The sequence below is a fragment of the Bison bison genome, unplaced genomic scaffold, assembly GCF_000754665.1.
Source record: "Bison bison bison isolate TAMUID 2011002044 unplaced genomic scaffold, Bison_UMD1.0 scf7180017864280, whole genome shotgun sequence".
In the NCBI taxonomy this organism is placed as follows: domain Eukaryota; kingdom Metazoa; phylum Chordata; class Mammalia; order Artiodactyla; family Bovidae; genus Bison; species Bison bison.
The window spans coordinates 2,854,997-2,880,166 of NW_011494852.1; the positions used below are offsets into that span (position 1 = coordinate 2,854,997).

The 25,170-nt window shown below is 42.0% G+C and overlaps 2 protein-coding genes across 2 annotated transcripts in view; both read left to right on the plus strand.

Annotated features, from left to right (window-relative positions):
• Window positions 1–217: 217 nt before the first annotated feature.
• PDCD2L (programmed cell death 2-like) lies at window positions 218–18,549 on the plus strand. Its single transcript, XM_010848955.1, has 7 exons — window positions 218–374; window positions 489–655; window positions 802–862; window positions 1,723–2,096; window positions 2,976–3,086; window positions 8,954–9,102; window positions 18,376–18,549. Exons 1-7 carry the CDS (start codon window positions 267–269, stop codon window positions 18,504–18,506), a joined length of 1,101 nt encoding a protein of 366 aa, XP_010847257.1. The 5' UTR covers window positions 218–266; the 3' UTR covers window positions 18,507–18,549.
• Window positions 18,550–24,590: 6,041 nt separating this feature from the next.
• UBA2 (ubiquitin-like modifier activating enzyme 2) overlaps window positions 24,591–25,170 on the plus strand; it is a 30,211-nt gene continuing 29,631 nt past the window's right edge. Inside the window, exon 1 of the mRNA XM_010849284.1 lies at window positions 24,591–24,734. Coding sequence (XP_010847586.1) covers window positions 24,591–24,734 — 144 coding nt within the window. The remainder of the gene's footprint in view (window positions 24,735–25,170) is intronic.

A 25,170-nucleotide genomic window follows, 5' to 3' on the forward strand; every position in this document is an offset into this window, starting at 1 on the left:
TCTTCGGCGCTCACAGTCCAACTCTCACATCCATACATGACCACTGGAAAAACCATAGCCTTGACTAGACGAACCTTTGTTGGCAGAATAATGTCTCTACTTTTGAATATGCTATCTAGGTTGGTCATATTAGAACTCCAAATTACATCTCCCAGAAGGTCTAGGAGGGGCGGGGCTGTCCCACAGGCGTCAGCGAAGCGCATGCGCAGAGAGGCGCACCCTCTCGGCTGCCGTAGCCCGCCTCTTCACTTGTTCTCCCGGTCGTCATGGCGGCTGTTCGGAAACCCGTGCTGCTCGGGCTTCGAGATGCTGCAGTGCACGGCCGTCCCACGGGGCCGAGCGCCTGGACCGCAAGCAAGCTGGGCGGCGTTCCGGTGAGGTGGGGCGCGGGAGCCGGGGTCGGCTGGAGCTGGTGTTGGGCTACGGGGTGAGGGAGTGGGCGAGGTCCCTGGACAAAGTCAGGGTCTGAGCGCCTTCCTTGTCCTCAGGACGCCCTGCCCGCCGTGGCAGCTCCGAGGCCGGTGTGTGAACTGTGCCGGCAACCGCTTGCCCTCGTGGTGCAGGTGTACTGCCCGCTGGAAGGCTCTCCTTTTCATCGACTCCTGCACGTGTTCGCTTGCCCTCGCCCTGAGTGCGGTAGCGGCGGGGCGCGCAGGTAGGCGGGGAAGTAGCTGAGCTGCCCACAGGATTTATGTCGAGTGGGCGGGAGCGGCGGCCGCGCCAGCTGCACCGGGAGGGGACTGGCCAGCCCTCCGGCAGTTGGCGATGCAGTCCTCACCGCGGTTTTTCTTTACTATGAAGTTGGAAGGTGTTCCGCTCCCAGTGCCTGCAGATGAGAGAGAAAGAGACTCAGGACGCTCAGGTAACGCAGTTGTGACTATCATATTGTTGTTTAGTCGCTAAATCGTGTCTCTTTGCGACCCCATGGACTGCCTGCAAAGATAGGACTGCAGAACAAAATCCAGCTTTTCTTTCCCAATAAATGTTGCTTTATATATTCACTGAGTTCTTAATGTGTGCGAAGCATTGTGCTAGCAATAATAGGAATAAAAAGGTGGTGTTTGCCTATATTTCTTGGGGTTCAATTGCAGATAATAGAAAAGCGTTTTGACTTTTTATAGCTGAGACTGATTTAAAGTTAAGTTTTTCCTTATCTTACTAGATAGGCTGGAGGAAATTACACCAGGAGTGACCAGCAGAACTACACCTCAGAACTGTCCTGTCAGGGAGCTGCCATGACACCCCTCATGCAGTCTGGAAGCCCAGATGTATTCTGATGAAGTTGCCCTTGTCAGAACTGTTGACTCCAGAGCCTTGCTCTGTCTCCATCTACATACCAGCTGCCTTTTGCTTCATGGTCACTCTTTCTACTTCATTCTGTCAAGTTTGTCTCTCTAGTGTTCCTTATGAGCGGACCCCCTGACCATATCTAGAACCCTAGCTGCTTAGGAGTCTGGGAAATGTAGTTCTTTTTTACCAGCTTCTGTAGTATATGAAGCACAACTGAAAGCGGTGTTGAAGAAACCACCATAGTATATCTGCCACAGTGCCCCTGAAAAGGAAACACAACATTCCTCACCTCCAACATGCTTTTGAGTAAACCATGAGATGCTGGAGTGGGAGGGGCAGATGTAAGGTTCCTTCAGGAAGGTGAAGGATTAGGTGGCTCAGGAAGCCAAGGGAACAGTGTGCTTGAACCTCATTCGCTGGGTATTTTTCCAGAAACAGGAAAATGGCCTCACAGCTGAGGATTGGTGTGAAGGTGCAGATGACTGGGGAAGTGACAGTGAGGAAGCGTCTCCACTGCAGCCTGTCTCGGAGTTTGGAAATGATTCGAGCAATGCCAGGGACAGAGACTGGACCTCCCAGCTCCAGGACCTCCGCCTGCAGGATACTGTCCCAGGTGTTGCTCCTCCTGCACCTCCTGGGGGAGGGCCGGCCTTGCCTCCTGCGGTGCCGCAGTTCCTGCCCTATTACATCTGTGTCGTCGATGAGGATGACTACACGGACTTCATCAGTCTGGACCATGCTCAGAGCCTTCTGAGGGAGTATCAGCAGAGAGAAGGAGTTGATATGGAACAGCTGCTTTCCCAAAGGTGAGTGTGTGTGCTGTTGAGTTTGAGAGGTGGTTTGATCAGGAGGCTTCCAGAGTTGGTACTCTTTGGTTTTATCCTCAAAACTGGGGATACCTTTTCAGGCAGAACTTTTTCAGGTCTGACACACCTACAGGCGTGTTGGTGTTTGAAAATACTCCATAATGGAGAAAGACATGACAAGAGCCGGTGGGTATATGACTTTTTATTTTGTTTATTTATTTGTTTTATTTTTGGCTGCCCTGAGTCTTTGTTGCTGTACACAGGCTTTCTCTAGTTGCGATGAGTCGGGGCTACTCTCTATTTGTAACGTGCAGGCGTCTCATTGCAGTGGCTTCTCTTATTGCAGAGCTGGGACTCTAGAGTCTGGGCTCAGTAGTTGTGCATGGGCTTAGTTGTCATGAGATATGGGGGAATCTTCCTGGACCATGGATTGAACCAGCATCCCCTGCACTGCAGGGCGGATTCTTAACCACGGGACCACCAGGGAAGCCCCATGATGACTTTTTACATTGCAAATAATTATCCAGTGTTGAAAATGGCTAAGAAGCAGGGCTTGGGAGAAAGTTGGGCAGGGGGTTACTGTTATTCGTTATAAAGTGTTAAACTTATGATTTTAAGTTATGTATGTATATTTTACTGTGGTAAAGTTTTTAAAATTGTGTACTCTGTTTCTTTTTAAAAAACTTATTTATTTATTTAGGCCGCCCAGAGCAGCTTGTGGGATTTTAGTTCTGCAACCAGGGATTCAATCTGGGCCCTCAGCAGTGAGAATGTGGAGTCCTAACTAGTGGACTACCCGGAAATTCCCTGTGTACTGTTCTAAATACAGTAATTCTCTGAATGTAGACACACAAAAGTGTTTTCTGCTTTTCTTTTTAGTCTGTCTAGTGATGGTGATGAAAAATATGAGAAGACTGTAATTAAAAGTGGAGATAAGATGTTTTACAAATTCATGAAGAGAATTGCTGCTTGTCAGGAGCAGATTTTAAGGTAAATGAACATTTCCTTTTATTGTTTTTCTTGGTGATGCAAAAGTAATGTGTGTTAGTTAGGAAAACACAGAAAAACAGAACAAGAAAACCAAAATCTACAATATTCCCCAAACCAAGAAGCTAAGATTTTAGTGTATTAAGTTTAGTTATTTTTTACATATCTGGATGTATATGTGTAAGTAGGTATTGTGTGTATTCTTTTATTATTGTGAATTGGGGTCATGGAATATAGCTATTCTCTTTTCATAAACATTCATTGGTATTGAGGGTTTCCCTATGTATTAAAAATTCTTCCAAGTGATTTTCTTCTGTTTTATTTTATTTTATTTTATTTTTTGCCTCCCTCCCCGCCCCCCTCTTCTGTTTTAAATTTAAATTTAAAACACATTTTTAAGACTCAAAAACATAGAAGTATGTACATGTGCATATATGTATAAATATAACGGAATAATTCCTTTCCTATTATTCATATCTATCAGGTCATCACTGTTGTTAGTTCCTGTGTGTGCTTATGTAATTTCTTTATGCATGTCAAAGCAAATGTCACATGTTACTTTCCTTTTTTTTTTTTTTAATCACAAGAAAGCATTCAAGAAACATTCTGTTTCCTGCTTTTTCAACTGTGCTATTATCTATTATTGTATCTTTTCAGAACATTAAGAACTATATTAGAAAAAAAAGTTACTGTAGTCCCATGTCCATTTTACTTGTTGATGGACTTTTAGTGAGCAAGTATTTCTCTAGGATGCATTTCCTGAAGTGGCATAGTTAAGCAGAAGGGTTTATGCAATTGTGGTTTTAATTGCTAGCACCCAGTTTTCTCCCATTGGACTTTTAATTCCTGCTGGCAATATATGATCTTTAATTCCTACTGGCAACCTATAAGTGCCTGTTTTCCGATGGCCTTGCCAGCAGGGTGAGGTTCATGCTTTTGTATTTCTGTCAATTCACGGTGAAAAAGGGCATCTTGGTATAATATTACCTGATTTTTTTCTTACGAATATCTTCTTCTGTGTTGTGGAATTACTTCTGTTGGGTGGGCCAAAAGTTTGTTCAGGTTTTTCTGTAAGATCTTACAGAAACCTTTTTGGCCTCCCTATTGTCTATTCATAACCTTTACCCATTTTTCCATAAGTTCTTGTTCCTTTTGATTTTTAGGAACTTTTTATATATTAGAGAGATTATGATGATTAATTTTATATGATTAAAATCATCATGATTTATTTTCTGGGCCTGTTTGTTTTTTGACTTTGCTTGTGGCAGTATTGTTGGGTGTTTGATTGTTTCCATCTGGTTTGTTTCAGTTTTGCATAGTTTAGTGCTGCAGTATGCATCCTGTTTACAACTCCTGGAATGTCGTAGTGATTTCTGTCTAAGCTAGTTCTAGGAGCGAAATTGAGGATTGAAATTTTGAAGTTTAAAGGTTCTTGATACATATTGTTCGACTGTAGTTTTTACTCCAGAGTACAAAGTCAGACTTTACTTTTGATTCTTGGCATCCTAATTTTATTGATGATAATTCACTTTATTTCTCCTTATTTTAATTAGGCATGACAACTAGAGATGCTGTGTTGAAAACATGCCCAAATTATGAAACCTTCAAGCCCCTCAGTAGTGACAGTAATTCTTAGTTGGAGACCACCCTTTGGGAGGGGCCTCTTCACTGATGAGACTCAACGCTCACACTGATCCTCTCCTCCTCCAGGGCTGAGTTATTGTGTGCTGGGCTTGGAGTTGGTCCAATAACAACCGCTCTTGGTGCTGGCCACAAAAGTACCTGGTCTGGTCAGAGGAGACAGGACACTATATGCTATGATAGGTGCCCAACGGAGATGTGAACAAGTGTGCCAGCAACCCAGAGGAGGGACCAGGGGCCTTTGCCTGTTTCATCAGGAAAGGCACCATGCGGGAGACACACTTGGAGCCCCTAGCCCATACCCTGTAGGATAAAGGCCAAGGATGCTTTGTGTCACAGAAGTAACTGATGAAGGAAAAAGATAGCCAAGTGCATCATGGCGGGATAGGGGCAAGCCAGTGGGCTGGACACCATGGTGTCTGAAGTGAGAACAGCTTGGTTCTTGCCTCCCACAGCTCCAAACCTTGACCTCCTTTAGGACACACACCCTTGTTGTCCTCCTTGACAGACTGGGTACTCCCCAGACTTGGTGTCTAGAACTGGCATGGATTAGGTATGTTTTCAATCCATTTCTTACTAAAGAATTTGTATTTTATTCTGTAGCCAGTGGATGCCAGGGGAGTGATATGATCACTCGAGATTCAAGGAATCCAGGTGAGAGATGGTATAAGGTTTTGGATCAAGGCAGAGGATGTGGGAAACAGGGAATGAGTTTGGGAGATGTTTGTATAATGGCAGTTCTTGGTGACCCTTGGATATGAGAGTAAAAGATTGGAAGGCAACAAAGTGGTTTTGAGCTTCTGGCTTGTGAAATTGGATGAGTGTTGATGCAGTGCTGGAGATGGGGATTTCGGAGGGTGTTATTTGGGGGGTGGAGTCTTGATTGTTCTTAGACTACAGAGTGTGTCTTTGTCAGTTTGATTTACATCTTTGAAACTAAATCTTTGTTATAGTAGTTTTGGTTTTATTTCCCTTGCACATTCTACTTTACAAGTTTCTTATACCGAAGCCATAATACTTTGTAATAAGTAACAACTGCCCAGAGGATATTGAATAAGAGGTCTTGGAAGTTCAGGGCCTGGGTTTTCCATTTCTAGTTGAAGGTCCATGGGCAATTCACTTAACCTTTCTTATCCTCAGTGCCTCGTCTCCAAAATGAGGATGATAATACAACTACCTATTTCTTAGGATCCCTCTGGGAACTAAATGAGGTGATGATGAAAATACTCTGTACAACATCCATAAATACTGACTGTTGTTTGAAACCCACTATGCTGTTTTGGGGAAGCAGAGATCTATAAGGATCTCTTAATGGTATTGGTGTACTTATGTATTCATGATCTTTGGCAGTGAGGACAGTATGTTATTCTCATGCAAAGCATAGTATCTACATATAGTAGGTATTTGTGATACCGGTACATTTTCAAACATGGTATGGATGAAAAGAACCTTGGTTTTGGTCTTAGAAGACTTGGCCTTGGGGCAGATGACTATTTACTCTTCTGTAAAATGGGCCTAATGCCTACTTTGTAGGATGTTTGGAAGGATTCAGTGAGCACGTTCATTCATTCAGCTAATATTTACAGAGTCTACGCCAGATGTTAGGTGCTGTTATAGATGCTGCAGGTACAACAGAAAATGACACAAAGTCCTTGTTTTTATAGATTTTACCTTCTAGTGAGAGAGTTTAAAAATAAAAAGATACATTGTGTGATTTCCACAAGTGATAAATGAGGAAAATAAAACATAACTATTCTAAATAGGATGTCACAGAGGCTCTCAGAGGAAATGACATATCCAGCAGGTTATAGTATATAAAAATGACAACACAGGGAAAACGTGGAAAAATGGGTCTAGATACAGTGGTCAGAGTAAAATCACGTGGTCTCTCTATCCTAATACCTGGTTACAGTGAATATAAAAAGTAAAAATCAACCAAAAATAAAGTAGAAAAAAAAAAACTTTAAAAAGAAAATCCCTTCCATCTGCATTGAAATAAGGAAAGAAACTTAATACCATAAAACTCAAAGTGGCAATCCAGGATGTGATATCACTAAAAGTCTAATACAGTTCTGGGTGCCTCACATGTATTTATTTATATAGTTAACTTTCTTTTCACAGAGGAAGGTACATTTCTGTACCTTCAGTGTGAGTTCTAGCCATTCAACCTCCTTCTCTCACTTCTTGAAGATACACTGATAAGTCCACAGCATCCTGAGAATTGTGGTAATAATGTTGAATCTGGAAAGAAGCAAACAGGAGAAGAATCTGTATCTTCTGCTGTAGGGCTTTTGGCCACACAACTGGGTGTGGTGCGGGTAAAGATACAGGGAATTAGGAATTGCCTCTCAGAAGCAAAAGTTGGGTTCCATGATACGATACAGAAATGATAAAGAAGTCAAGGGCAATTTCTTGCCCATTAGAGTGGGATCCCCCAACATGTAAGACATTTTACACTATCTCAGTAAAAAGGAAGCCCAGGTGTTCTAGTAGATTGCACTGAGTCTTACAGAACTCTACCCCCACCCCGATTCACCTACAGAAGAGTACAAGAAATGAAAAATGTGTTTGGAGAAGGGGGAAAGAACAGACCTCTGATGTGAGATTGACAGGAAGTCAGTAAGAAAACCCACACATTGTTTTGGAGCAAACTGGTGGTCTAAACAGAGTTGCCCTCTTGAGGCCTGAACTAGCTGAAAAGTGGCAGGCCACCCATGTAATCATACTGTTGGTAGTAAAATTAGAGAAATGAATAGTGCATACAAAAATGCGCCAAGAACCATATCTGGAAGAAAAGATAATCTGAGGAACACATAATTCCCAGCAGAGTTTTCAAGGTACAGATGAACTTTGTAAGACAATGTGTTCAGTAAAACCAAGAGCTCAAAGTTGAGAAAATAAGATGCCAAGGGAAGTTGAATTGCTAAAGAAATCAAGCCACACATTGCATATCTAATAAATTTAGAAGTAGTCGACTTGGCTGAAAATCAAAGTACTGATGTGAAGAGAGTTTCAAAAATCTCATGAATGCTGAACAAAAAGACAAAGTAATTAGAAGGTGCTATCTTGGAAGGTCGGAGAAGGCAATGGCACCCCACTCCAGTACTCTTGCCTGGAAAATCCCATGGACGGAGGACCCTGGTGGGCCGCGGTCCATGGGGTCGCTAAGAGTCGGACAAAACTGAGTGACTTCACTTTCACTTTTCACTTTCATGCATTGGAGAAGGAAATGGCAACCCACTCCAGTGTTCTTGCCTGGAGAATCCCAGGGACGGGGGAGCCTGGTGGGCTGCTGTCTATGGGGTCGCACAGAGTCGGACACGACCGAAGCGACTTAGCAGCAGCAGCAGCATCTTGGAAGGTGGATAAATATAATTGCTATAAAGATAACAGGTGTCCAAAGAAGAGAACTCAACAAATGGATCCAAAACAATACTCAAAGATAAAATAGGATATTTTCTCCAAAATGAAATAAGAACTAAATCTGCGGATATTAAAGTACATTGATGACAAGAGTGATTGAAGTGAGAGACTTAATCTGGTGGTTGTTTTAAAAATATTGTCCATCAGGGTCCTATTGTATGTCACAGGGAACTGTAATCAGTATCCTGTGATAAACCATAATGGAAAAGAAAGAAAAAGAGTCACTTTGCTGTATAGCAGAAGTTAAACACACATTGTAAATCAACTATACTTCAATGAAATTTTTAAAAGCATAAAGTGTGTCTGAAAAGTTCATCATTTTGGCTATGGCTCTCCATGTATTTATTTTCTTTATGGGTTAGTTTTTTCTGCTTCTTTGCATATCTGGTAACTTAAAAAAATATTTACTGGAAACTGTATGTTGGAGGAAAATAGATACTGAAGTTGATACTCATCCCTTAGGGGTGCACACCCCTTCTTCTGTAAGGCCAGAACTGTGGGGAGCTGAGTCTCAATCTGCAATTGAGCAGAGTCTGGGCTTTGTTGCAGTTTTAGTTAAATTTAGTTCAATATTAGCTTTAGTGCCTTCATCTAGACTTTAAATCAAGCATTGATAAGAATTCAGATGTCTTGCTATCATTTCCAGCCTTGCAGCTAGTTTTCTGGGCCTTTGGATTTTCTTTGCTATCTGGTTTTGCTCCAGATATTCTCCAAGAAATAAACAAAATCGATTAAGTGTAGTCTTGGATGTTAACATGTGACTTGTATGTGGCCCTAATTCAGCGTTCTTTTTGTCCTTATTCTAGGTACTCCTGGAGTGGAGAACCACTTTTTTTGACCTGCCCTACATCAGAAGTCACTGAACTCCCAGCCTGCAGCTACTGTGGAGCCCGAAGGATATTTGAGTTTCAGCTTATGCCAGCACTGGTCAGCATGCTCAGAAGTGCTAATTTAGGTAAAGGGCCCTTTATTTATTTGAGTTTGTGGGTTTCTGGCACTAATTTGGGATTAGTTTTTAAAATGAAAACCTAGTGTTTCATCTTTGTTTCCTTATAAAATGTAAGCATTACAGAAAATTTGGGAACTTAGAATAATTTTTAGGAGACATATTTGTTGCTTCCGTTCGGGGCTAGTATAAATAAAGTTGCTTTGAACATTTGTGTACAGGCCTTTGTATGGACATAGGCTTTTGGATTAAGTATCTAGGAGAAAAGCAGTTGAATTGTGCGGTAGGTGTGTGTTTGACTTTTTAAGACACTGCCACCTTGTTTTCTAAAGAGCCTGTGCCACTTACATCACAACTGACAGTACATGAGAGTTGCACCTCCTTGGCAATACTCGACACGGTCTGTCTTGTTCATTTCAGTCTCATGAGTGTGTAGCGACATCGCATGGTTTTCATTTGCGTTTCTCTAATAACTAATGATTTTGAGCATCATTTTCATGTGCTGATTTATCACTATATATTTTCTCTGGTGAAGTGTCTGTTCTAATCATTTTCTCTTTCTAAAATTTGGGTAGTTTGTCTTCTTATTGAATTCTGAGAGTTTTGTATGTATTCTGGATACAAGTCCTTCATCTGGTATATAATGTACAAATATTTTCTCTAAGTCTAGCTTGCCAATTTTTATTTTGGGGTTTTTTTTCTTTTTTTTTTTAGTGTAGACTTTATTCTTTAGAAGCTTTCAATTTACAGAGAAATTGCGAAATAAGGACCTAGAATTCCCATATACCTCACGTCCAGTTTCCCCTTTATTAAAATAAATTTATACTAATACAGTACTTTTGTTATAATTAATGAGCCAATATTAATACATTATTAACTAAAGTCCATAGTTTATTTAGATTTCCTTAGTTTTTACCTAATATCCAAGAGCCCATCCAGGATATCACTTAGTGTGTCTCTTGCCTGTGATGAAAATTCAGACTTCCTCATTTTTCTTAAGCAAGATTTTTTTAAAAGAAATATTTATTTATTTATTTGGCTGCACCAGGTCTTTGTTGCAGCATGTGGGATTTTTAGCTGTAGAATGTGGGATCTAGTTCCCTGACCAGGGATCAGACCTGACCCCCTGCATTGTGAGTGTGGAGTCTTAGCCACTGGACCACCAGAGACATCCCAGGACTGCCTCGTTTTTGATGACTTTGACAATTTGTGGGAGTACTGGTCACTTATTTTGTAAGATGCCCCTCTTTTGGATTCATCTGATTTTTTTTCTCATAATTAGAATGAGACTACAGATTATTGAGAAGAAAATCATGGGGTGTGGGGTAAAGTGCCATTTTCTTCCTGTCACTCATCTTATCAAGGGTGCCTCTTTAAACATTGATTGTTGATGTTGGCTGGTATTTTAGGTTTGTCCACTTGAAAACAGTGCCTTTTTCTCCCCCTTCCATAAAGTACTGACTTGTCTTTTTATTCTCTAAACTGTCCTTTTAAAAACAGTTTTTAATTTTGAAGCACAATTTATTAATCTTATATGAATTATGTTTGTGATATCTTGTCTAAGAAATGATTGCTTAGCCCAAGGACACAAGTTTTGTTTCTAGTTTTACATTTAGATTTATGTCCATTTTGAGTTAAATTTTATATATGGTATAAGGTATGGTTCAAGTTCCTTCTTTTCCATGTGAATATCCAGTTGTTTCAGCACCACTTATTGATAAGACTCTTCTTCTCTGCTCAAGTATCTTTTACCTTTGTTGAATATTGGTTGTCCATATATGTGTTAATTTGTTTCTGTACTCTTTATTCTGCATTCTGTTCCATTAATCTGTTTTTCTGTTTTGACACCACTGCCACACTATCTTGACCACTGTAGCTTTGTAAGATTTGTTGTTGTTGTTTAGTCACTACGTCATGTTTGACCCTTTGCGACCCCATGGACTGCAGCATGACAGGCTCCCATGTCCTTCACTGTCTCCCAGAGTTTGCTCAGATTCATGTCCATTGAGTCCATGATGTTATCTAACCATCTCATCCTCTGCCGCTCCCTTCTCCTTTTGCCTTCAGTCTTTCCCAGCATCAGGGTCTTTTCCAGTGAGTCAGTTTTTCTTATCACGTGGCCAAAATATTGGATTTGTAACTTGGTTGTATCAGTCTTTCAGCTTTATTCTTCCTTTTCAAAAATATTTTGACTCTTCCAGATCATTTGTATTTCTGTGGGGTTTTTTAAAATTGCATTTTATTTCTTAATTCTTTAACTGAGCTGTCCGATAAGTTAGCCATTCTATATGTGCATGCTCAGTCACTCAGTCATGTCTGACTGTTTGCAACCCCATGGATTGCAGCCTGCCAGGCTCCTGTGTCCTTGGGATTCTGCAGCCAAGAATACTGGAGTGGGTTGCTATTTCCCCAACTTCTTAAAAAAGTAAAAGACTTTCTGGGATTTTGTTTGGTATTGCGTTGGTTCTCTGGATCAGATCGAGGAGAATTGACATCTTAACAATGTTGAGTCTTCCAGTCCATGTAACTAGTATATCTCTCCATTTATTTAGGTTCTCTTTAATTTCTTGCAATAGAGTCTTATACTTTTCAGTGTAGAGTCTTGCATATCTTTTTTCAGTTTTGTGTCTATGTGTTAAATGTTTTTTTATGCTATGATAAATGGCATTAAAAAAATTTCAGTTTCTGATGTTTGCTGCTAGTATTAATATGTTTAAATATAACTGATTTTTTGAAAAATGTATTATAAAATACACGTACTTAAAAATTGACCATTTTAGCCATTTCTTTAAGTGTATAATTTAGTGATATTAAATATATTCACAGTGTTATGTAACTGTCACCACTATTTTATTCCCAGAACTTTTTTGTTATCCCAAACAAAAAAATCAGTCTGTACTCATTAACTACTCTGCCCCTCCCGTAAAAGAATGAGCCCCACCCCCCACCCCAGCTCATTTTCTCTTCCCCTAGTTGCTGGTAACCTCTCTTCTGTCCATTTCTGTCTCTTTGAATTTGCCTATTCTAGACACCTGACATAAGTGGAATCATATGATATTTGTCCTTTTGTGTCTGGCTCATTTCATTTATCATAATATCTTCAGGGCTCATGTTGTAGCATGTATCAAAATTTCTTTCCTTTTTATAGTTCATTCATGATATACAGAGTTCACTGTATAATACAGATTTTTTTAAATTCTTTAACTTGGTGGTGGGGCTTTCCATCTTTTGGCTACTATGAGTAATGCTGCTGGTAACATTGGATACAGATACATTTGAGTCACTGTTTTTAGTGTTTTTGTGTATATCCTCTGAATGGCATCCCTGGGTCTTAATTTCTTTATTTTTTTGGCTGCACTGTGCAGCATGTGGGATCTTAGTTCCCCGCCCAGGGATGGAACCTATGCCCCTTGCAGCGGAAACATGGAATCCTGACCACTGGACTACCAGGGAAGTCCCCAACCATGTCATCTTAAGAGCTGTAAACACATATGTTGAAAACAAAGACAAATCAGTGACCTAATTGTTTACCTTAAGAAACTAGAAAAAGAAGACCAACGAACCAAAACTCACAGAAGAAAGGAAAGAATAAAGGCTAGGGCAGAGCCTTTAAGGATAATATAAAAACAACAGAAAACTGTTCAGAACCAAGTTTTTTGCTGTGGATTCGTTAGGATTTTCTACATATAATATCAGATCATCTGTATTTCCTAATATATATTTTATGGGGCTTCCCAGGTGGCGCTAGTGGTTAAGAACCCACCTGCCAATGCAGGAGACCTAGAGACTTGGGTTCAGTCCCTGGGTTGAGAAGATCCCCTGGAGGAGGGCATGGCAACCCACTCCAGTATCCTTGCTTAGTTGCAAAGAGTCGGACACCACTGAGATGACTTAGAGCTTCATATATATATATATATATGTACATATATATACACACATACATATTGCTGTTTGCTAAATATAAGTATTTTACATGGACTAGGGACTGATTACATTTGATCTTTATAACCACTGAGTATTCATTTGTGTATTTAAAGTACTTTTTAGAACAGACATGAAAATACTGAATTCACAAAACATGTTTATCCATTGTACAGTATTTTAAAAGTTATTGTGGTTTAATTTTAGGAGCAGAAATTTTCTCTGTTAAGATTATAAGCTAACCAAGGCACACATTTGGCAAAATCATACACAGTTGAGGAATAATGGCTTCTACCTCTTTGCACAGCTGCCATAGTCACTCATGTATAATGAGTGAGTCACTCATGTATAATGAGTGAGTCACTCATGTATAATGAGTGAGTCACTCATGTATAATGAGTGAGTCACTCATGTATAATGAGTGAGTCACTCATGATGATGGGCTTTCTTATGTCAACATTATCTTTTTCCAGTTTATCAATAATTACCTAAGATGCATCATGTACATTTTTTCTTTTATTTCAATATAATCAGTAAATCTTTCCTCTGTGGTGATGAACGTGTTCTTAACACGAACACGCTTTGTCATGTGACGTCACTGTCACATGGGCTACTTCTTGTACACCATCAAAAGCAAGGAAAATTGTTTGCTTTTTATATTCCCAACTTAAATTTATATTTCAATTTAACCTGATTTCTCAGGACCATTTTACATATTCTTTGAATTGCATTAAACCCATAAGAAAGTGAAACTGAAAGTCGCTTAGTCGTGTCCGACTCTTTGCAACCCCAGGGACTATACAGTCCTTGAAATTCTCCAGGCCAGAACATTGGAGTGGGTAGCCCTTACCTTCTCCAGGGGATCTTCTCAACCCAGGAATTGAACTCAGGTCTCCTGCATTGCAGGCGGATTCTTTACCAGCTGAGCTACCAGGGAAGCCCTAAAAACACACAGGAAGAGATCACTGTTTATCTTTATCTACATCACTAGCTATATGGACATTATAATAACATGTAAGTTTTACTTCATTGAAAAGCATTTCAGGGTTTGATCTTAGTATAATTTTTCAAAGGGGTAACTTATTTCTAGGACAAAATATAGCAACAGCTAAAGTAATTTGGGAGACTACTATTTCAGTTTCTTTAAATTTGTTACTTTCGGGGGCTTCCCTCCTGGTCCATTGGTTAAAACTCCCCACTTCCATTGCAGGGAGTGCAAGTTCAGTCCTTAGTTAAGGAAGTTCCACTAGTCGTGAGGTGCCACCAAAAAAAAAAGAAAAGAAAAATCATCACTTTCTAGTAACTATCCTAGGAACTGATGAGTTCTACATATGTTTTAAACAATTCTTATTTGAAAACATCAAGATGAAAAACTGAATGTTTGTGGTCAGATTCTGTTATCATCATTCTAATAAGAATATTTGAGTTGCAGATAATTTGATTTTGTTCTGTTAGTGTGGAAATGTAAGTACAGAGACAAAAACAAGTATTCTTGGAAAAAAGATCAGATCAATAGAGATAATTTTACTTCCTCCTTTCTGATTTGGATGCCTTTTATTTCTTTTTCTTGTCCCATCGCTTTGTATAGAACTTCTTCATTGAATATAAGTTGCAAAAGTGGGGATCCTTGTCTTGTTCGTGGTCTTAGGGGAATAGCTTTTAGTTTTTCACCATTGAGTATTATGTTAACTGTGCGTTTTTCATGTATATGGCCTTTTTCAGTTTGAGGAATTTACCTTCTATTCCTCATTTACTGAGTGATTTTTATCACTACAGGGTTTTGAATTTTATCAAATGCTTTTTTCTGCATCAGTTGAGATATCATGTAATTCTATTGATTCTATTAATGTGGCATATTACACTGATTTTGGTATGTTTAAACATCTTCTCATTCTTGGGATAAATCATTGACTCATAGGATATAAACCTTTTTATAAGGTCCCCTTTTTTGGTTTGTTTTTATGAGTTTAGTATCTTCTTTCATATCTTTGGGATGTGTTCTATTTTTTAAATTTTTACTTGTTTCCTGCATTTTCTGTTTCCTGCAGTTTACCTTTTTTTCTCTGCTTGTTTTGATCCCTGAGTTTTCTATTGAAGATTTTCTGTAAATATCTGGTAAACCTTGGAAATCACTATTATTTGCCCATGTGTAGGATCATTCCAGTCATCATTCTTGACATAAATGCAGACAGAAAGTTAAAATATATGTATGACTAGAAATTTTTTTTCTAAAAAGGAAAAGATTTAGTAATACTAAAGTACTAGAATAAATTCATGAAAATTTAACATAAGAAAAATTAAGTGTAAGTGAAGGAGCCGCTGGACTTTTTAGGTAATGGGTTCTTTATTAAAAGAGGCCCTAGTTTCTAAAAGATCTTCTGAAATTAAGAAAATTATATTCATTTCATATTTCCATTTTAAATAGTTTGTATTTGACCCTTTAATAGGTAAGGAAATGTTTACCCTACTCCATCTCCACATATTTTAGTATCAGTTTTGCTTTATTAAAGTTATCAGTCTGTATTTTGGAAACATAATTCTCATAGCTGTTTAGCCTGTGAATTCTTTATGCTGTTCTCTCCTAGTTGGATTCCACCATGTAATTGCCTCAAAGAGGGCTCGCAGGTGTGAGCCCTAACTAGTCTGCCTTTCTAGTTGAAGGACAACTTATATGTAAAGTTATTAAGCCCCACTTTCTTTCTTCAAAACTTGGTCAACCCCATGCTGTCACCTTCTAATAGTGAGGGCCCCACCAGCCCTTTTATCTGGTACCTCCTGTCATCTCCCATGGCTGGGCCTCACTGGAAGTACATTTTTCTGAAAATCCCTGAGATCTTTCACGATCATATAGATATCTTTTGGCATTGAATGTTGCTTTGTGGAAGTCTAAGGGTGGACTGATGCCCCTCCACCCTTTGTAACTAACACTGACACCATAGAACTTTCTTTATCCATGAAGTCCAGTCAGTGAACTAACAGGTCTTACAGTCCCATTGTTCTGTAATTCTTATTTACTTATTTTAGCTGCACTAGGTCTTAGGTATGGCATGAGAGATCTTCGATTTTTGTTGTGGCATGCAGGACCATTAGCTGCATCATGAGAACTTTTAGTTGAGGCATGTGGGATCTAGTTCCCTGACCAGGGATTGAACCCTGGCCTCCTGTTGAGAGGGCAGAGTCTTAGCCACTGAACCACGAGGGAAGTCCCTTGCAGTTTTGTTTATCATGGGATCGGATGGGTCTTCGGACCTGCATATTTAGTTTTTCTTGTTTTCTTTCTTTCTTTTTAAGTTGGCCATGCCGTGCGGCTTGCAGGATCTCAGTTCCCCAGCCAGGGGTTGAACCCACACCCTCGGCAGTGAAAGTGAGGAGTTCTAACCACCAGCCTACCAGAGAATTCCCCTGAATGTCTTTTCTGTTGAGTTTGTAGCTTTTCTGTAGAAGCAACACCAGTTGGTTGGGTCACCTTTCTCTTCTCAACTCCATGATAACATCTTTTCTCTTTCCCTCTGCATTCATTGAACTTCTTGGAAGCCTTTCCTTTCTACCTGTAACTAGATTTCACCTGTCTTTTCTGTTTCTTGTGGTTGCTGATGTTTTTTCATTACATGTATAACAGGACTGTTTTGATCTCCATATGCCTCTTTCTCCTCCCTACCCTTCAGTCCCCACTGTGGGAGGTCTCTGGGTTCATGTATAATACTCAGCTATTTCATATTTTATTCTGATTCTTTGCATCTCCTTCTTTCCTCTCCTGGTGGTTACTATTACTGAGGCTGTAGCCTTCTCATGCCCTCTACAAACTGCCTGTTATGCATTTTAGTTGGGAATTTTCTCAAATTCACCAGGTTATTTCTTCAAAATCAGCTCTATTTTACCCTTTTTTGGGACTGTCTTTGACTTTCTTTCCATTATCACCACCTACATTTAATATATATATATATTTATTTATGTATTTATTTATTTGGCTGCTCCAGGTCTTAGTTGCAGCATGAAGAATCTTCTATCTTTGTTGTGGTATGCAGCATGCTATCTCTTTAGTTGTAACATGTGGGATCTAGTTCCCCAACCAGAAATCGAACCCAGGCCCTCTGCACTGGGAGCATGGAGTCTTAGCACTGGACCACCAGGGAAGGCCCAACTGCCTACGTTTTTTTTTTTTAATTTTTATTTATTTATTTTTGGCTTTGCTGGGTCTTTGTCACTGCATGGGCTTTTCTCTAGTTGTGCCAAGTGGGGGCTCCTCTCTAGTTGCAGTATACAGGGCTTCTTTGGCAGTGGCTTCTCCAGTTGCGCAGCATGGGCTCTAGGGTGCTTGGGCGTCAGGAGCTGCGGCACGTGGGCTTCAGTAGCTGTGGCTCCCACATTCTAGAGCACAGGCTTAGTTGCCTCACCAGCTTAGTTGCTCTGCAGCATGTGGGATCTTCCTGACCTGGGGATTGAACCCATGTCCCCTGCATTGGCAGGCAGATTCGTTACCACTGAGCCACCAGGGAGGCCCTGCCTACATTTTTCCTTTGCTGCTCCAAACCAGTTGCTCAACTCATCCTGTTGACTCCTGTTTTCCTATTCTGATATCAACAGGCTTTCTTATTACTCACGTTCTCTTGATGCCATTTTTCCTGGCTCCATCCATTGATACATTTCTATAAATTCTTATCTATTTTCTGCTTTTTGCCTGTATCCTTTCTTGGACGTAGTGTTCTGTTAGTATGACATTTTAAAATGATCTTCAACGTCAAATAGTCTGGATTTGGCCACACCACGCAGGATGCAAGGTCTTAGTTCCTCGACCAGGGATTGAACCTGTGCCCCCTGCAGTGGAAGCACAGAGTTTTAACCACTGGACCACCTGGGAAGTACCATATTTTTAAAGTATATTTTGCTTATCTGTTTTTTTTTTTTTTTTAATCAGCAGTCACTTTCTATAGGAATACTGTGACTGTATTGTGACTGAGTGCTAATGAGCACTGTTTTTGCCTTAAGTAATTATTTTTTCAGCTTGTAAGGTAAAACCACTGCCTGTGGCAACATCAGTTATCCTGATATTGAGCAATCCTTCTCCTTCCTATTAGCGTCTTCTGCTTAACCTTTCTGCTTTACAGATAACACTCAAGATGTGCCAGGCTCTGTTCCAAGTATCTTGTATGTACTAGCTTATTTACTCCACACAGCAATCTTATCATCATGATAAATACATAATAATATCATAGAGGTGAAATCACTAGGTGGTAGAGCTGGGTTTGAACCCAAGCAGTCTTGTTCCAGTGTCTGGGCTATATTCACTAAGCAAACTGAATATTGAGTGTATCTCCTAACACTTTTTCTTTATTGGAATCCTGATTATGTTGTATTTTTCAGATCTTTCTGTGGAATTCGGAACCATTCTAATTTACACATGTGAGAAGAGTTGCTGGCCTCAAAATGATCAGGCGCCCATGGAAGAGTTTTGTATTATCCAAGAGGACCCAGATGAATTATTATTTAAGTAGTGCATTTCCTTTTATTTATATAAATTAAACTTTAATGTTTAAATTGTCTTTTTACCTCATTTTGACTCAGAGTTTATTAGCTCTTGTTTCTGTTTGCTTTTTGGCACCTGTGATGGGTCTGGAGCCAGGATTTAGAACCTCTCGTTTATGGGCTGGTTAGCCCTTCAGGGTCAGTGGCCTGCGTCCACAGAGGCAGCTCAGAACGTGGCTCCTCTGTAGCCCACGGGCAGGTGATCTTATGGAAGACCCTGACGGGTTCTTGGAGGGAGAGGCAGCTGTAGCGCTGTGAGCAGCAGCTAGCCATGTATTACCCCTGCAGCCTCTGCATTTTTGCTGTCCCTGAATGCTGACAGAGCATACTGCGGGGACTGTTCCAGCTGCTTGAGGCTTCTGCCCTGTGACATGAACTGTTGAAGGCTACCACACTTTCCACCCTCATCTACTTCCACCTCTTGCCCCTTTGTCTCTTCTGGACATTGTCCCTCCACCCAGCTATCCACCACTCATCTCCCCTTTCTCCATTTACATTTTATGTTTTTGACTGCTTCCTTGCCCTCTCCCTGCTTCCCAAGGTGGGGAGAGGTACGTGGGGAAAGTGGCTGGCCGTGTAGAAGAAAGCAAGGGTGTTGGTTATAGATATTTCAGGAACACTGGGTTTGTAGGGTTGAGGCCGGGTGTGGACCTGCAGAGAGAGGTTTTTTGTTTGTTTTTATTTATTTATTTATGGCTGTGCTGGATTCATTGCTTCAAGGACTTTCTCTGGTCGCACCAAGCAGGGGCTGCTCTGTGGTTGTGGTGCACGGGCTTCTCGTTGTGCCGGCTTTTCTTGTAGAGCACAGGCTCTGGGGCACGTGTGGGCTTCAGGAGTTGCATCTCCCGGGCTCTAGAGCACAGGCTCAGTAGTTGTGGTGCATGGGCTTAGTTGCTCCATGGCAACTAAGATGTGGATCTTGCCGGATCAGGGATTGAACCCATGTATCCTGCAATGGCAGGTGGGTTTTTTGTTTTTTGTTTTTTTACCACTGAGCCACCAGGGAAGCCCTGCAGAGAGAGGTTTTGATTCTTCCTCTCTGTCATGTTGGAGAAACCATCACCAGTTCCCTTGTGGCACTTCTGTTGTGGGCAGATAATCCCTCAGACTTCAGACCACTCACTCCAACTGGAGCAGAATACAGACTGCTCATATCAGGTACATCAGACTGCAGGTACATCACTTTGGATTTATTTAAATGGCCAGAGAGTACCCTCCTTTGATGAGACGATGGGGTATAATTGTTGCTTTAAACAGTTGATACAGCCATTTTCAGATATGACTTAGGTGTCATGTTTCTTTTAGGTGGAGACAATTTGTGCTTCCAACCAAATGCATTCTTGAATCTAGTTATACATGTTTGTATCAGATCTTATCTAAATAGAGTACAGATCGCAGAGGCATCCCCATCATCCAATAGAAATAATGTTTGTAACATAATTGTTAAGGAAGCAAGACATGAGAAAACAAGTCCAGTGTGAACCCACTTAAATGCTGTGTCAAAGATCTAGATCTGAAAATAGAAATACCAGCAAGGCCCTGAGGAGTAGGATTAGCTGTGCAGTTCTGTGGGCAGGAGAGAAGCAAAGGAAGGTGGCTCTATCCACTGCGTGTCTTGAGGGAGAAGGAAGGTGAACATCCTGTGCAGAATGTCTGTTTACAAGAGGCAGGCCAATGGTAGGGAAGGGACGTCAGCAGTGTACTATGCAAGGGTGTGCCCCCGGCCCCTCGACCAACCCAAGCCATGGTTGGGTTCCCTGGCCCTTCCTTTACCTTATGGTTCAGAACCACAGCCTGAGTGCTCCTCACAGACCAAGCTTGGTGGGTGCTTGGTGAACCAATCACTGATGAAAAAGAGCAGAGAAGTCAAAAGCAATTTTCTTCTGTTTTCCATTGTCAACCAACAAAACGAAGAAAAGAGTGTATTTGGCATTATAAGAATTGCAATTTGGAGCTTTAGTCATGGTCCAGTGGTTAAGAATCTGCCTTGCAATACAAGGGACACGTGTTTGACCCCTGGACCAGGAATATCCCACACGTTTCAGAGCAAGGACGCCCATGTGCCACAAGTACTGAGCCCACATTCTGCAACTCCTGAAGTCCACACACACCCTAGAGCCCATGCCCTCCCACAAGAGAAGCCACCACAATGCGAAGCCCATGCATTACAACAAAGAGTAGCTCCCACTCACCCCACCGCAACTAGAGAAAGCCCATGTGCAGCAATAAAGACCCAGTGCAGCCCCCCAAAATAAATAAATAAATCTTAAAGAAGTTACAGTTCAGAAGACACAGATTTGAGTATAATGGAAAGAGTGTTCCAGGGAAGAGAATCAGGAGCTTATGAAGACAAATGCCATGAGGCTATATTCTGACACAACAAAGGAAATAGTTGTCCTTTAGGGATGATGGTCGCGAGTTGTTTTAGGGTAAGGGTCTGATAGATAGGCTGTCATGAGTTATATTTGGGTAAGGGTAATAAGCATTGAGTTTCTGGCAGATGTTTTGAATGCCTTCATTAGGACAGTGAGTGGTTAGAAGGTCAGACTTCACTGCCATGCTGTGCTTAGTCACTCAGTGGTGTCTGATTGTCTGTGACCCCATGGACTACAGCCTGCCAGGCTCCTCTGTCCATGGGGATTCTCTAGGCAAGAACACTGGAGTGGGTTGCCATTTCCTTCTCCAGGGGATCTTCCCAACCCAGGGATTGAGCCCCAGTCTCCCACATTGCAGAAGGAGTCTTTACTGTCTGAGCCACTGGGGAAGCCCTTGGAGTCCAGAAGATATAGACACTACAGACAGATAAGGGGATCTTATGGAAGCCTTGCATAAGTTACACTTTATCAGTGGCCTTCCAGCTCCATTTTAGAGAGCTCTCTTAGCAATAATGACTGTATTTGGATTTTCCTTTTATACCATCTTTTCCTTTTTTCTTTTAATAATTTTTTCTGATTTTAAAGTTCACATTTTCTTTGAGGAGCATGAGCATCTGGGAAATACAGGAAAGTTTAGAGAAGAAATAAAAATTGTCCACAATTCCAGCATACATAAATACACAAAAATACTAACCATGGTTATTTTCTTGCCATTTGAGAAAATTTTTTAACAAAATTGAATCACTTACATGGCTTTATATCTCTTTCATTTAACATTATGTTGTGTTTCCCCCATCAGTATTCTCCCAGGACATACCTTGTAATTGAAACCGAGTCTCCCCGCCTCCTGAAACCAAGTTCCCTTACTGAGTTTATGATAAATCTCTCCACAACTTTACTCCCTTTCTTAACCTCCTCTGATCTCAGTCCTATGCTAACGGAACACTAATCAACCAGAGTCAGATGACTAAAATTGCTGTTGTTGATAACCTCATTAATGTAGTAAACTTGCTATTATAGGTGTCATTGTGAAAGGTTGTTGTTGAATCACGTGAAGACACCGGGATTCTTGGCCCCTGGAGGAGAAGAATTCAATCTGGGGCCAGAGACGACGCTTGATTGCTCAGAGCTTTTGTGTAATAAAGTTTTATTAAAGTATAAAGGAGATAGAGAAAGCTTCTGACATAGGCATCAGAAGGGGGCAGAAAGAGTACCCCCTAGTGTTAGCAATGAAGTTATATACTCCAGTGAATCCAAAGAACGTCTGGAGGTTGTAAAGACCTCACCAGACCTACTGCCATAATTTACATTTTAAGATAACAGAATTAGCCAGAAGTTTTAATCCAGAGACTGTCCTCAGGCAGGATACATTATTGTTATATAATCCTTGTAAAGACCAGGTCTACTCCCATAATTTACATTTTAAGATAACAGAATTAGCCAGAAGGTTTAATCCAGAGACTGTCCTCAGGCAGGATGCATTATTATTATATAATCCTAAGGAATGTAGAGAAGGAAAAAAAAGTTTGTCCTTCCTTCCTCCTTGAGAATTCCAGACCCCTCTCTCCTTGGGGACCCCTAGACTTCTTATCAACCTGCCTAGGAAATAACTCTCTCAATTGTTAAGGTACAAACTCAGGTTGTTTCTCCAGAGGAAGGTGAGCTAACAGATCCCTGAGGCATGGACCACGTGGCCAGAGAATTGTAAACCAGAGACATATCCTACAGAGAAGGCAATGGCACCCCACTCCAATACTCTTGCCTGGAAAATCCCATGGACAGAGGAGCCTGGTGGGCTGCAGTCCATGGGGTCGCTAAGAATCGGACACTACTGAGCGACTTCACGTTCAATTTTCACTTTCATACATTGGAGAAGGAAATGGCAACCCACTCCAGTGTTCTTGCCTGGAGAATCCCAGGGACGGGGGAGGCTGGTGGGCTGCCATCTATGGGGTCACACAGAGTCGGAAACGACTGAAGTGACTTAGCAGACATATCCTAACTCCCCAAACTACTATTTAAAAATGTCACAAGGTGCTGATTAATCCCTCTTTGTTCTTCCCCTTAAAAAAATCCCCTAACTCAAAGACCAAGTTGAAGGGACCTGAGGCTTGCCTCCCACTTCCTTGCTTGACACCCTGCAATAAGTCTTTCAGTTCAGTTCAGTTCAGTCGCTCAGTCGTGTCCGATTCTGCGACCCCATGAATCACAGCACACCAGGCCTCCCTGTCCATCACCAACTCCTGGAGTTTACCCACTCATGTCCATCAAGTCAGTGATACCATCCAGCCATCTCATCCTCTGTCGTCCCCTCTTTTGGCTCCATCCCTTCATTCTTTCTGGAGTTATTTCTCCACTGATCTCCAGTAGCATATTGGGCACCTACCGACCTGGGGAATTCCTCTTTCAGTATCCTATCATTTTGCCTTTTCATACTGTGCATGGCTTAGTCTCATTGAGTTAGACAAGGCTGTGGTCAGTGTGATCAGATTGACTAGCTTTCTGTGATTATGGTTTCAGTGTATCTGCCCTCTGATGCCCTCTTGCAACACCTACCGTCTTACTTGGGTTTCTCTTACCTTAGACGTGGGGTATCTCTTCACAGCTGCTCCAGAAAAGCACAGCCGCTGCTCCTTACCTTGGACGAGGGGTATCTCCTCACGGCGGCCCCTCCTGACCTTGAACGTGGAGTAGCTCCTCTCGGCCCAGCCTCCGCTCCTCGGGCGTGGGGTGGCTAGTCTACAAATTTACACTGTCAGAGTTTGGCTTTTTTTGCTTGGGGCACAAGAGGCCTTTACTTCATTACACATATGCTGCAAAGTATTTTTCAAAAAAAGAAAAGTATGCATCCAGCTCTTTGTGTTATACAGCCGCTTTCCACTATTTCACACATGGTGGTGTGTATATGTCAATACTACGTTCTCAATTCATCCCACCCTCCCCTTCACCTGCTGAGTCCACAAGTCCATTCTTTTCATCTGCCTCTCTATTCCAATTTAATTATTTTTTTTAACCAGTGATAATTGCCATTGGATAAATTCCTCGAATTGGAAAGAATGAATGAAAAGCTATGCACAATTTTAGGGGTTTTTTGTATCAAATTGCCACAATACTCTCTAGAAAGCTTTGCCTTAGTATACCTGCAGTGTGTGGGAGTGCCTAACAAAAGTGTTACACTGTTTTTGCCGTTCAATGGGTGAAAAGCGTTTGAAAACTATTTTGCCTGTCTTTGATGAAATTTCAATATTGATCATATTGCCCACTCACTTCGTGAGTGTCCTTCACATCTATTGCCTATATTTTTTGTGTGACATTCATTTTCTTGTTAATTTGTAAGAGCTCTTTACATAGAGGGACATCAGTTTTCTAATCTGTTAGAAGTTTTGGTCGGGAGTTCCAAATCCCAGGCCAAACAGCATCCTTAGGCTACTTAGGCCGAAGACCCGGCGGTGCGCGTCGCTGAGAAACACTACTAACGGAGGTGTGAAGCCCTTCGCTCACAGCCCAGCCCTGTCCGGGGCCGGCGGACTGGCCACACCCTCGGGCTCCGCCCACTCGGCGCCGATAGGCGGCCGAAGTGCGCAGGAACGGAAGCTGGGCCGCCCCTCCCCCACCTGCTTCCGGCCGCGGCTCACTTCTCCCGCCTCCGCCTCCGCCGCGGCTCGTGGTCGTCCCGCCATGGCACTGTCGAGGGGGCTGCCCCGGGACTGGCTGAGGCCGTGGCCGGGGGCCGGGTCCTGGGTGGGTGGGGGGCGGGGAGGGCGAGTCGGCTGGCGAGCTCCTCAAAACCTCGTGCTCACCGGCTTCTCCCACATCGATCTGGTGAGGGCCAGGCGTGCGCGCGGGCTGAATGGCGGGCCGTGGAGCCGGGGTCGGGGGGCTTGGGGCCCGGAAGTCGGGACTGGAGCTGCGAGCACGGGGCCAGACCCAGAGGTCCCAGGGTCGTGGCTGTCCACGGGGAGGGAGGTCTTCCACAGCGACGGGGCGGGCCTTGCCGCACGCCGGGCCCGCTCCGCACGCTGAGGCCGAGGGCCCGGGTCTTCCGGGCGTCTTGCGGCGGGCCTCCCCCCATCCCACCCCCACACGCCCCGCCAATTTGTGGCGGCTCTGGGGAGTGGAGGAGCCCTCGTGCTTTCGCTTCAGAGCGGTATCCCAGTTTGAACGGGAGGCAAGAGATGGTTGTTTCCAGTCCCTTGAGGATGTTGCGAGTGTTCAATTCAAAGTCCCTCTTAACTCAATATCCAGAGCAGAGTACGGC

What these genes read in the sequence shown, in the direction of transcription:
- PDCD2L (XM_010848955.1), top strand. Translation starts at nt 267, where the DNA reads ATGGCGGCTGTTCGGAAACCCGTGCTGCTCGGGCTTCGAGATGCTGCA. An exon ending in TGTCAGGAGCAGATTTTAAG is followed by an intron (nt 3,087 to 8,953) that starts GTAAATGAACAT and finishes TCCTTATTCTAG; the next exon opens with GTACTCCTGGAGTGGAGAAC. An exon ending in GCTCAGAAGTGCTAATTTAG is followed by an intron (nt 9,103 to 18,375) that starts GTAAAGGGCCCT and finishes TGTATTTTTCAG; the next exon opens with ATCTTTCTGTGGAATTCGGA.